The following is a 12,472-nucleotide window of genomic DNA, read 5'->3' as shown; positions in this document are numbered from 1 at the left end:
GAGACAAGAAAAATTCCTTGTTTTGCAACGGCATTTATATGTGTGTCCTACAAGTGTTTCCCCTATTCATGCTAGACCTCTTCGGTTCTCCCAGGCTGTGCCTAAGTCATTTTTTACCAAATCCTTTCTTCCAGAAGTGTTTATCCTGCAAGTTTCACATGAAAGTTTTTGTAAAGTTTGGAGGGTAGGAGATGAGGTATTGGTGGAAGTACAGCTATGATAACGCCCTATCGCTTGTGCCCCACTCACTTTGCCAGGTACGCATTTTTCAATTTTTTAGTTGGCGTTTGTGTCTATTGGTACTCCAGTGATCTTTCTAACCTGGTCGTGCCTTTGCACATTAAGCCAGTACACAGCAGCTCTATATCTCATCGTAATGTCTATTGGGTAGATTCCGAGCACCACACAGAGTGATTCCACTGAAGCTCGCGATAGTCTAAGTAAGCCGCTCCTTTGTCCTCGTCTGACGAGGCTTCGGTTTGTATACAGGCTCAACCTTAGAGACCATGTGCTGGCGGCGAAGCTAAGTACCGACAACAACAGAGAAAAGAGATGAGAAGAAGCATTCCTGTGGCTTCTGAGAGCACAGACATACCTGCCCTCCGGCGCCGACGTCCGGATCGCTGGCGCCGACGACGGCGACGACACTTCCGACGGGCAGGTCCTCGCGCGCCTTCACCGTGTACGAGGGCAGCGCGAAGGCGGGCGCGTTGTCGTTGACGTCGTCGATGAGGATGCGCACGATGGCGTCCGAGGACAGGGGCGGCACGTCGCCGCTGCCGCCCCCGCCTCCGCCTCCGCCGTCCGTGGCGCGCACCTTCAGCTCGTACACGTCCTGCCGCTCGCGGTCGAGCGCTGCCGCCACCGTCAGCACGCCGGTGCGCGCGTCCACCGCGAAGTCGTCCGTGTCGGTGACCAGCGAGTACGAGACGCGCGCGTTCTCCCCCTGGTCCGCGTCGGTCGCGTTCACGCGGAAGATGGCCGTGCCGTTGAGCGCGTTCTCCGTCACTCGGAAGCTGGCCACCGCCTTCTCGAACCTGGGCGCGTTGTCGTTGACGTCGAGCACGGTGACGGGCAGGAAGCGCGACGCCGCCTTCTGCGGCCGGCCCAGGTCGTACACGCTGATGTTCAGCAGGTACTCGGCCTCGCGCTCGCGGTCCAGGTGGCCCACCACCTTCAGCTCGCCCGTCTCGGGGTCGATGAGGAACACGGAGTCGTAGTCGCCGTCCGAGATGCCGTACACCAGCTTGCCGTTGTAGCCGAGGTCGCGGTCCCTGGCGCGGAGCTTCACCAGCGTCGTGCCCAGCGCCACCGACTCGTTCACCTTGATCCCCGTCGGGAAGTCCAAGAACTCGGGCGCGTGCACGTTCTCGCCGTAGCGGCTGGGCATCATGGCGAAGTCCTCCCGGTGCAGGTCGTAGGGCGCGTTGTTGCGCTCGCCCGCGGCCAGGATCTCCGTCAGGCGGTGAGTCACACCAGTGTCGCGGCACTCGAACGCTCCGGTCTCGTCGGTGAGGATCCTGCCCGGCGAACCCAGACTCCTCTTGGCGTTGACCAGGTTGATCAGCACGTGGACGATATCCGAGAAGTGGGTGCCGTCCGTCGCGGTGATGTTCACCTCCCGCTCGGACACTTTGACATCTGTCAGGTCGCAGGTGACGCTCAGCACTCCCGAGGTCGCGTCCAAACCGAAGCAGCTGTCCGCGTTGCCGCCGACCAGACGGTAGCTGATTATACTTCCGGCGTCAAAATCTATAGCGGAGAGCGTGATGATCTCCGTACCGATCGGAACGTAGCGCGGCACGTGGCCCGAGCAGTCAACCTTCTCGAACTGCGGTCTGTTGTCATTGATATCCCTCACGTTAATCTTCAACTGCATTTCTGTCTGTCGGCGGTACGGAAGACCCCAGTCGGAAGCACGTATCCTGAGAATGTACTCCCTCCTCATAGACTCGTAATCCAGCACCATAGTCGTCTTCACGACTCCCGAGAAGTGGTCTATCTCGAAAGGCACTGGTTTCAGGTTGGCGATGCTGTAGGAAATGTAGGCGTTTTCGCCGGAGTCGCGGTCCTTGGCAGACACTTTGGTGACGGTAGTTCCCGCCGGCTCGTTCTCGTCCACCCACACTGTCGCTTCCGGCGTTTCGAACAGTGGATCGTTGTCGTTGGTGTCCGCCACCGTCACTTTCACTTTGGCGGAAGACTGTTTTCTGGTGCCCGCGTTCCCTTGGTCTATCGCCGACACCGTCAGCGTGTACATGGCCTTTTCCTCCGCATCCAGTTGCACCGCCGTGTAGAGCATGCCAGTGTCGGGGTTGATGCGAAACTCTCCGCCTTCATTCCCTCCTACTATCTCTAAGAAAACTTGTGCGTTTTTGCCTTCGTCGGCGTCGGTGACCTTTAGGCGGATGACTGGCGTGTTGACCGGCGCCGTTTCCGGCACTTCGACTTCGTAGATCTCGCGATCGAACACGGGAGCATTGTCGTTGAGGTCGGTCAGGTGGACAGGCACGGATTTGTACGTCTCCTTCGGCGGAATGCCCATATCCGTCGCCTTCAGCGTGAGGTTGTAGCCCTGAGGCGCCGTCTCGCGGTCGAGGAGGTGAACTACGACGATATTGTACTCTCCAGGCTTCCCAGCAGGCTTTATGCGAAAGTGGCCGTCCGGATCGCCGTCGACGATATCGAGGCTCTTGATCTCGCCGTGCATCCCCTTGTCACGGTCTGTGACGCGCACTATGGCGTATATGTCGGCGTTGGAATGTTCCGCGATGTCGGGCAGGTGCCGCACGTAGATTTCGGGAGCGAACAGGTTCACCTGCTGGACTCTGACCTTGAGGGTAGCCGTGCTGGCCTTCGCCTGGGGACCGTGCTTGAGGATTGAACTGCGATCCTGCGCTTTCACCGTAAGCTCGTGCACGGATTTGGCCGTGTACCTCAGTGGCCGCGTCAGCGACACCACGCCTGTCATCGGGTGCACCGAGAACTGGTCCGTGGCGTCCAGGAAGCTGTAGTAGATTTCGCCGTTCCTGCCGAGATCTGCGTCCTCGGCGGAGACTTGGGCGATGCTGCGGTGCAAGGGCGTGTCTTCCGGGACGGTCACCTCGTACTCGGTGGGGTAGAAGAGCGGGTTGAGGTCGTTGGTGTCGAGTACGGTGACGGCGACGCGCGTGTCGGCGATGAGGGGCGTGGCGCTCGAGTTGCCTCGCCAGGACTTGGTGGCGCGCACGTCCAGCACGTAGCGGTCCTTGCGCTCGCGGTTGAGCACGTCCAGTTTGTCGGTGCGCGTGCGCAGCAGCAGGAAGCAGAAGTCGCCGACCAGCTTCTCCTCCGCTTTGAAGAACTTGTCGCGGTCGCCGGCGACGATCTTGAACCGGATGACGGCGTCCGCCTCGCGAGGGTCGTCGGGCGCCGTGACGACGCCCATGCGCTCCTCGGGCGTGGCGTACGTCTTGGGCGGCGAGTTCTCAGGGATGCTGGCATTGTAGGCGGGCCTGGTGAAGCGGAAGGCGCCGGGCGGAGGCGGCGGGGGCGGCGAGGGGCGCGGCGCGTCGGGGCCGGCAGAGGGGCTGGAGGCGGGGGTGGGCGACGGGCCGCCCGCGGGGGCGGCGGACACCAGCAGCAGCAGCAGCAGCTGCAGGCGGCGGGCGCGCGGGCTCGCTGCCGCGTCCATCGCGGGGCTCGCCGCTTCAGCTCATCGCGACCTGCCGACACAAAGAAGTAAACACCGTCAGCGTTTCATTACGGTAGCAATACTGTTTCACCCTGCAGCAGGGGGTAAATTGCAGTACAAGTCTTCTCACCCAGTGATGTCAAATATAAACAGCATACACAACCATAGTGCTTTGGATGTGTGAAAATCGTGACGGTCAGTTATTGTTATGTTGGCAGCTTCGTCCGCCTCGCGAGGGCCGTGTTCTTACACTGTGCTTTGCGTGGTTTGAAAATAAATTGTGACCGACTGATTACTTTTATACATATATTCCGGTGAAATATTGTGTAGTTTATAGTTGTAGAGAACTCAGAGCAAAGTGTGGTGTCGCCGCCAAACACCACATTTGCTAGGTGGTAGCCTTTAAATCGGCCGCGGTCCGTTAGTATACGGCGGACCCGCGTGTCGCCACTATCAGTGATTGCAGACCGAGCGCCGCCACACGGCAGGTCTAGAGACACTCCCTAACACTCGCCCCAGTTGCACAGCCGACTTTGCTAGCGAGGGTTCACTGTCTACTTACGCTCTCATTTGCCGAGACGATGGTTTAGCATAGCCTTCAGCTACGTCATTTGCTACGGCCTAGCAAGGCGCCATATTCAGTTACTATAAGTACTATCTTCAAGAATGTATTCTGAACAGATAATATTGTGACTCATGTACCGTCAAGAGCGACGTTCATCATTAATGGATTAAAGTTATCAAACTAATTACGTCCGCTTTCTGAATTCTCATTCCTTGTCATGTTCCAGACCTCACGTCAGTATAGTTCTTCCCTCCTCACGCCAGCCTGCGTGAGCTAAAACGCGTGCAATTCGGCCTCCACTAGTAACACGGTGTTGGCTCTTCTGCTAACACAAAACAAAGGAAGTGGAGTTCAGTTTCATAGAGCTACCACATGGCATTTAATGTATAAATTGCACTACTGCCGACAATACTTTTCGTGTTCGATTTTGTATCTGTTTTTTCTTTATGAAGATTTCCATTTTCTCGGCAGGGAATTTTAAAATTAGGGGTACAAGCAATTCGCAGAGATAATTGGGCCCTACCTCGTACAGTACTGTGAGCAACCGGCACTTCACAGATAATTGCTACCAAGCGAGACCAGTAGCATTAATGAAAGTCTTAAAAGATGATGGCGCCCCATCTGTCTTTAACTTTCCTCAATATTTGCAGAAGAAATGGTTGGATGCAGGCAACTGGTTCGGAAAGAATCTGTTAGTACTCGATTCAGTCAAACACATTGCAAGCATTTAAATTATAATTGTATCAACAAAATAATAGTTAACATTCGCCATAAACGTATTCTTTATTAACACGCTTAGGAAGCTATTATAATTGCGAACTACTGTGTATGCAAAATTACAGTGTTCTTCTTCCTTGTACAATGTAAATCAGGCAGATACACATTTCGTAACCTCTCCTGAAGCGTTGAGAGGAAACAAAGGAACTTGTTTTTTTTTTCACTTGCCGCCCTGTTTTAACGACCCACCACCTAATTACTTAAGGTGGGTCTTATCTGACCTCTTAGCCGCTGCGATCGGTGTACGGGCGCTGATGTGGCTTTAACCTCCACACCAGTTCCCACATACGGTCGCAGCGTTGGCCGTGTCCCGCCTCGTGGAGGCGGGTCGTTGTTCTTATTTTGTTTATATCTTTTATTTTCATTTTATTCCATTTTGTTTTCTTTCTTTGTTTTGATTTCCCAAAACCGTTTAACAAATATGTACAAGGAATTTGAATTTTTGAAAAGGAAATACGAATAAATAGTTATAAATGAAGAAGAGGAAAGAAGATAGGAAAGGAACAAGTTTGTAGTCCCGCCACCCTGGGGTACTGAGGATGAACGCCTTGGAATTGGTTCCAAAATGGTTCAAATGGCTCTGAGCACTATGGGACTTAACATCTGTGGTCATCAGTCCCCTAGAACTTAGAACTACTTAAACCTAACTAACCTAAGGACACCACACACATCCCTGCCCGAGGCAGGATTCGAAACTGCGACCGTAGCGGTCGCGCAGTTCCAGACTTTAGCGCGTAGAACCGCTCAGCCACTCTGGCCGGCTTGGAATTGGTCCTCAAGCCATTGATCCTCAGGCTTAAATACCTTTTGATTTATCTCTTAGCCTAAGAAGATCTATGCTATACTATAGCTACTACTAAGTTAATTACAAGAGCTACTACTAACATAATTACACTATTGACAGGTTTCAACTACCGTGTTTGCCTGTGGCAACTGCGACGGTGCGCCGACACTGTTTACATCTAGGTTTTGGTCTAATTTAGTTTTATCCATTGTAATAGCTGTACTTATGTTAAGTCTAGTGTATTTCTGTCAGGTCTTTTATTCTGGCTATGCTTTTCGCCCTCCACACTATGGAGGACCCTCGGTAAGCAGCCGGCCGGAATGGACGATCGGTTCTAGGCGCTACAGTCTGGAACCGCGCAACCGCTACAGTCACAGGTTCGAAGCCTGCCTCGGGCATGGTTCAAATGGCTCTGAGCACTGTGGGATTTAACATCTGACGTCATCAGTCCCCTAGAACTTGGAACTACTTAAATCTAACTAACCTAAGGACATCACACACATCCATGCCCGAGGCAGGATTCGAACCTCCGACCGTAACGGTGCCTCGGGCATGGATGTGTGTGATGTCCTTAGGTTGGTTAGGTTTAAGTAGTTCTAAGTTCTAGGAGGCTGATGACCTCAGAAGCTAAGTCCCATAGTGCTCAGAGCCATTTGAACCATTTCAACCTCGCTAAGTTTTCGTCACCACGCTTCCATTCAAATTAATGAATGTGAAACGTAGGAAACATGTACGGGATGCGATACCCACATTATTCAACGTACCAAATAAGCCACCACAATTGCAGCTGAACATAAAACCACGAAGACTTGATAATAAAATGTCAAAAGTAAAAAAGATGTTTCCCAAGCACAGAAGAAGCCAATTCTGATATTGCTACGGCTGAATCACAAATGGCAAGAGTCGTAAACACGTTCGCTTTTGAAGCAAAAGTACTTTCGTGTACAAAAATGTATAAAAATAATGACTAGAGCTTGTCCCGTTGAAAATTCACATTCACCTCACATTTTAAGCACACAGCCACTGCATGAAAATTAATGTGTAGAATTTTAAATGGCCAACAGTGTTGATAAAGCATTTTTACGTACTGCTACAACTCTTTACAAGGCAAAACTTAACGTACTTCACCCGAACAGTAACGTACATATAGCTATACAGCAACCTCTTATTATTTTCGTAAGTCGAGCATATACGATGTGTTGAGTTCATATTAAATTACACAGGAAGGCTTTACAATGTTAACGTAGAAAGAACTGTAGGGTTTGGTACTGTCGCCATCTCGTGGCTATTGTGTTTGGTTCTGGTGTTGACGCTGCAGACGAGGCCATACCTGCCGCAGCCCGCGCCGATACACTCGCGATAGACGCAAGGCAAGCTGTTTCCTCGTCCCAGTCCACCCTGGTGTACACCGTTTGAGCATCGGCCGTTTGCAACGCCAACAGTAGATTCTGCTGTGGCCGAAAAGCGTTAAGGTGTGTATACAGATATAACAGCGGTCAAGATGCACGGTTGCATTGACTAGTTAAGAACGGTCGCGGACTCGTGCAGTGATTTTATTTTTATAGACAAAAGTTACTTTAAATTCTGCAACGCCTTCATCTGCGGTAGTGATAATTTAACATTTGATGTCAACGAAACAACGCGATAATTAAAACTGCGAAGGGGATAAAAGGAAGCTGTAAGATCATTTGTTCGATGGTGAAAAAATGGGCGTAAAAAAGGATATAGCGCGGGACATCAAAACACAAACGTAATGCAATCTGACAGGAACAGTTTGGTAAAAAAGGAAGAGTAACGAGATCGACACATAGGCTTGTGTTGCTTTTTATTATTTTCCATCAAAAAACTACCGAATACTTAGGTCTTCCACGGGGGAACCCAGTGCACCAACGTTTATTAAAGAAAGTACCGTGATATGACGTATCAAACGAAAGCGTGTCACTGGATACGGATTTCTTGGTCGCGATGACGCTGCAAGTTATATTGGTTGGAAAGTTATAAACAAATGCTGAAATAATATTAGGTGTGCTCCAGACAAAACGTTGGTACGTCAGCTATTCATATTGTACATTAACGACATGGAAGACAATATTAATAATAACAGACTATTTTGCATATGTTTCTGTTACAGCTAGGGCTTCCGTTTTATGATAGTAAAATAAACAGTGATGGTTTAAATCGTGTTTTCGTATTGAGAATGTTGTCAGTATGCCATAGAACAAACTAAAACAATCACATGTTTGTTATATCAATGAAAAATCTGAAGTGGCAGATACTTGAAATAAAACGCCATCTGTTCGGCGAAAGCCTACTCTCAGAGTTTCAGGAGACTACAAGCGTAGACCCCGCGAAACAAGACTGCATAATTATATAGCATGCATAGAATCATTTAAATAGTCACCAGTGAAACCAGTCACCTCCGATTCCTTAGAGAATAGAGCTCCCAGGTATAAAATAGCTTCAGTCGTCTGACTACTATAGAAATGACTTAATGTGCTAAATGTCTGCCGTGCAATGACATAATTACGTAGGTATGGTTGTAGATATGTTCAATGGTATATGCGGGTACTGTTTGCCCTTTCGCCAATAGAGTTAATAGTACAGATATAATACATTGAAAAGTCATTCTTGACGCTGAAGCTTTACTGCATGAACAACGAATATTTAGAAAGCGAAAATCTGTTTTCTTTTCGTTATTTTGTGGCGCTATAAGCGAGGAAAGTTTACAAAGGGTTTGAAATTCCGTTTAAAATTAGTTAATAGTCACTAAGTGCTCTATTTATGAAATGCTGGAAGAGTATATTCCGGGTCATTTGCACTCCATTTTAAGAAAAGGCTAGTTTTCATGCATCTCAGTGTTCATGACGTCATTCTTCTGAACTGTAAGTCGTTTTATGATATAATTTTGCAAGAACATTCAGTGATATATGTTGATACCATCTACAATATGTGTTGCGAATAGAGTTAATAGTATAGAAGAAAATTCTTAAAAAGACATGCTTGATGCCAATGTTTTATTCTATGAATAGATATGTAGTAAGCGCTATACTTTTTCCCCCCTCATTACTTTTTGGCACGTGACAGCGAGAAAGGTTCCAAATTATGAATTTTATAACACTGCTGCACTACAGCAATCATTAGAGCAGCAGGTGTAATAGACAGTCAACAAGTTGCAATAAATGGTTGTTTTTAAAAATAATTTTTTACAGCTGTCTACCTCAGAAGGACTAACAGAATTCACATTAGCAATCATTAAAGCTATCTCCAAGTCACGTGTCGACAATGGTCTGCATGTGTATATGTAAAATTTAAGGACCCTAGAAACAAGGGCTTGTCACAACATCACTTAAAATAACAGACCATGTTAGTGGCTACATGCGTGTAGCTGTCAACGAGGTCTGTTATTTTAAGAGGTTGGTTTTACTGATATGACAAGCCCTTGTTTCTAGGGTCCTTAAATTTTACGTATGGGCATGCAGACCATTGTCGACACGTGACTTGGAGATAGCTTTACTGACTGATTGATAAAGTGAATTCTGTTAGTCCTTCTGAGGTAGACGGGTTTAAATCCGTCGAAACCATGGTAAAGGTTTTTGAAAACCACCATTTACTGCAACTGGTTGACTGTCTATTACACCTGCTGTCCAAATTACGTGTAATTTTTACTGAAAGACGCTCTAATTCACAAATAATGGGTGAATAGTCTGGATAATTTGTGCGCCGTGAGTTACTTGCCTGAAGACCTAGAGAATAATTTCTGACTTTAATACCTGACTTGTTGTATTACACCATTAACGTAAGATAATAGCTCTTAACGAGTAGATTATGACAGCATTTGAAATTTCTAAATCGGACAACAATTTATGAAATATTGAAATTAAAATTTTTGTGGCCCTGAAAGGCGTGACATAGATAACCTGCAACTGAAACTGGGCGATATTTTTCCCCGTTCAGTGAAGTAGGAGGGCGTGCTGGCAAGTAATAACTCCGAGTTTTTAATGTGAAAACTCTTGAAGCTTTTTAAATAAAATAATCATTATTAACATTCTACATCGTTATTCTTCGTGTATACATATTTATTTCGGAACAAAGTCACCTTGGCGATGAACACGTTTCACCCAACGAGAAACCAGTTTGTTGATACCTTCATACCTTCACTGTAGAATTTTTGACTTTATTCAATTCAAATGTGTGTGAAATCTTAAGGTCATCAGTCCCTAAGCTTACACACTGCTTAACCTAAATTATCCTAAGGACAAACACACACACACACCCATGCCCGAGGGAGAACTCCGCCGGGACCAGCCGCACAGTCCATGACTGCAGCGCCCTAGACCGCTCGGCTAATCCCGCGCGGCTGACTTTATTGACGGAGACACAACCTCACCTCCGCTTGCACCACCTCATCGCTATCAAATTGAAGTCCTCGAAGGTGTTCTTTAAGTTTTGCAAACAGATGAAACTCGGATGGGGCGAAGTCGGGACAGTACGGAGGATGATCGATGACAATGAACGCAATGCGTGGCATTGCTACAGACGTCACAGAGCTCTTGTGCGGTCTGGCAATCACATGTTGAAGGAGAGGGTGCTCCATGTGTGGAAGAACACTTCGAATTCCAAACTCAATTACATCCTGCTGTTTTCTTCACGCTACAATTCGGAGCCTTCTAGCGGCAGAGTGTTTCAACTTGCGTCAGCGAAGCAGGGAAGTCGACCAAGTAAAAAAAAAAATGGTTCAAATGGCTCTGAGCACTATGGGACTTAACATCTATGGTCATCAGTCCCCTAGAACTTAGAACTACTTAAACCTAACTGACCTGAGGACAGCACACAACACCCAGTCATCACGAGGCAGAGAAAATCCCTGACCCCGCCGGGAATCGAACCCGGGAACCCGGGCGTGGGAAGCGAGAACGCTACCACACGACCACGAGCTGCGGACTCGACCAAGTAATACGCATGACACGTCATACCTCAGCCGGTATTGAGAAGAGAATAAAAAGTATGAAACTTCCTGGAAGATTAAAACTGTGTGCCCGACCGAGACTCGAACTCGGGACCTTTGCCTTTCGCGGGCAAGTGCTCTACCATCTGAGCTACCGAAGCACGACTCACGCCGGGTACTCACAGCTTTACTTCTGCCAGTATCACGTCTCCTACCTTCCAAACTTTACAGAAGCTCTCCTGCGTACCTTGCAGAACTAGCACTCCTGAAAGAAAGGATACTGCGGAGACATGGCTTAGCCACAGCCTGGGGGATGTTTCCAGAATGATATTTTCACTCTGCAGCTGCAGACTCGCCGGGATTAGAATCAGTGACCACCGTCAGAACGCGGCTTTGACCCGAGGAGACGGGAGGCAGAGTGAGCCTTGGGCTGGGGTTGGGGGTTGCTGCGGGATGGCGCTGATTAAGGCCCCTTTGAGAGCACAAGTTGCGCAGCGCAGAAGGCGGGTAGTTAGCGGAGAATCCAGCGAGCAATTAAGGCGGCCTATCACCAGCTGTATCTGAGCCGTCACGGTCGTAATACCTCTACAGAGATTAAGCCGGCGCGCCGCTCCGGTACACCCGCGAACAACACCTGCCCTGTTTACCTCCCGCGAGAAGTGGAGTGTAGCGAAACGACGAAAGCCTAATTTCGAAGGGATCCAACTTCTTCGCGATTACTCGCTGTCGGTTAAACTGTCTGCCTTACTGAGACTGCGGCGAGGGTGGAGCTACTTTCAGTCTTTACGACATGATTCAGAAGGAAACATCATCACCAACATGACCTCATACCTTTGAAGGGGAAAAAGTACACTTATAAGATATCAGCCCCCAGCAATCGATCCCGAGAAATTACTGGAGGCATAATTCTGAAAGTATGTAGTTATCTTCTGAAAATACGGCGCTTCAACTTTCGCGCGAACCGTTAGCTTGTCACTCGATCCGCCCTACTACAGCAGCCTAATGCCCAAACATGAAGTACTGAACTGTGGAGTGACCAAGAGGTCGTAAATTATTGTTCTGAGACTGGCAACCTGCTTTTTTCATTGTATCAAAGTGCGCGGTTTCTAACCTGTAGCTAGTGCCAGAAATCCTTTTGTTTTGAACCTTATTATGAATTAAACCTTAAAATCACAGCAAAGGGTGATACCAGAAGACATATGCCTACGACTAGAGGCATATATGCATGCACATGAGCTATGAGTTATACAGACTGACCCTATAGAACATATGTAGACAACACTGAGAACGATGTGTAACAACACAAAATATATGGGAGGAACATACAAACTACTGACAGAGAAGGTAAAAAACCCCACTAGTTCTCGGAACGCTAAGGCACGATGACAGCACGATGACGACGGGACAGCAGGCCAGTGTGGCCGAGCGGTTCTAGGAGCTACAGTCTGGAACCGCGCGACTGCTACGATCGCACGTTCGAATCCTGCCTCTGGCATGGATGTGTGTGATGTCCTTAGGTTAGTTAGGTTTAAGTAGTTCTAAGTTCTAGGGGACTGCTGACCTCAAATGTTAAGTAAGTCCCATAGTGCTCTCAGCCATTTGAACCATTTTGACGACGGGACAGAGGAATACGGCCGAGTTTCTGCTGTACAAACTGCGCGCCGCGTGGGATTAGCCGAACGGTCTCAGGCGCTGCAGTCATGGACTGTGCGTCTGGTCCCAGCGGAG

At 48.7% G+C, this 12,472-nt stretch overlaps 1 protein-coding gene across 1 annotated transcript in view; it reads right to left on the bottom strand.

Annotated features, from left to right (window-relative positions):
- Window positions 1-3,446, bottom strand: part of LOC126412870 (fat-like cadherin-related tumor suppressor homolog) — an 894,730-nt gene extending 891,284 nt beyond the window's left edge. Inside the window, exon 1 of the mRNA XM_050082746.1 lies at window positions 596-3,446. Within this exon, the coding sequence (XP_049938703.1) occupies window positions 596-3,427 (2,832 nt within the window). The 5' untranslated portion in view covers window positions 3,428-3,446. The remainder of the gene's footprint in view (window positions 1-595) is intronic.
- Between the last annotated feature and the right edge of the window lie 9,026 nt (window positions 3,447-12,472).

Source organism: Schistocerca serialis, chromosome 7 (genome assembly GCF_023864345.2).
Source record: "Schistocerca serialis cubense isolate TAMUIC-IGC-003099 chromosome 7, iqSchSeri2.2, whole genome shotgun sequence".
NCBI lineage: Eukaryota > Metazoa > Arthropoda > Insecta > Orthoptera > Acrididae > Schistocerca > Schistocerca serialis.
The sequence above is the reverse complement of the archived record's forward strand: the minus strand, read 5'-3'. Positions and strand labels throughout refer to the sequence as shown.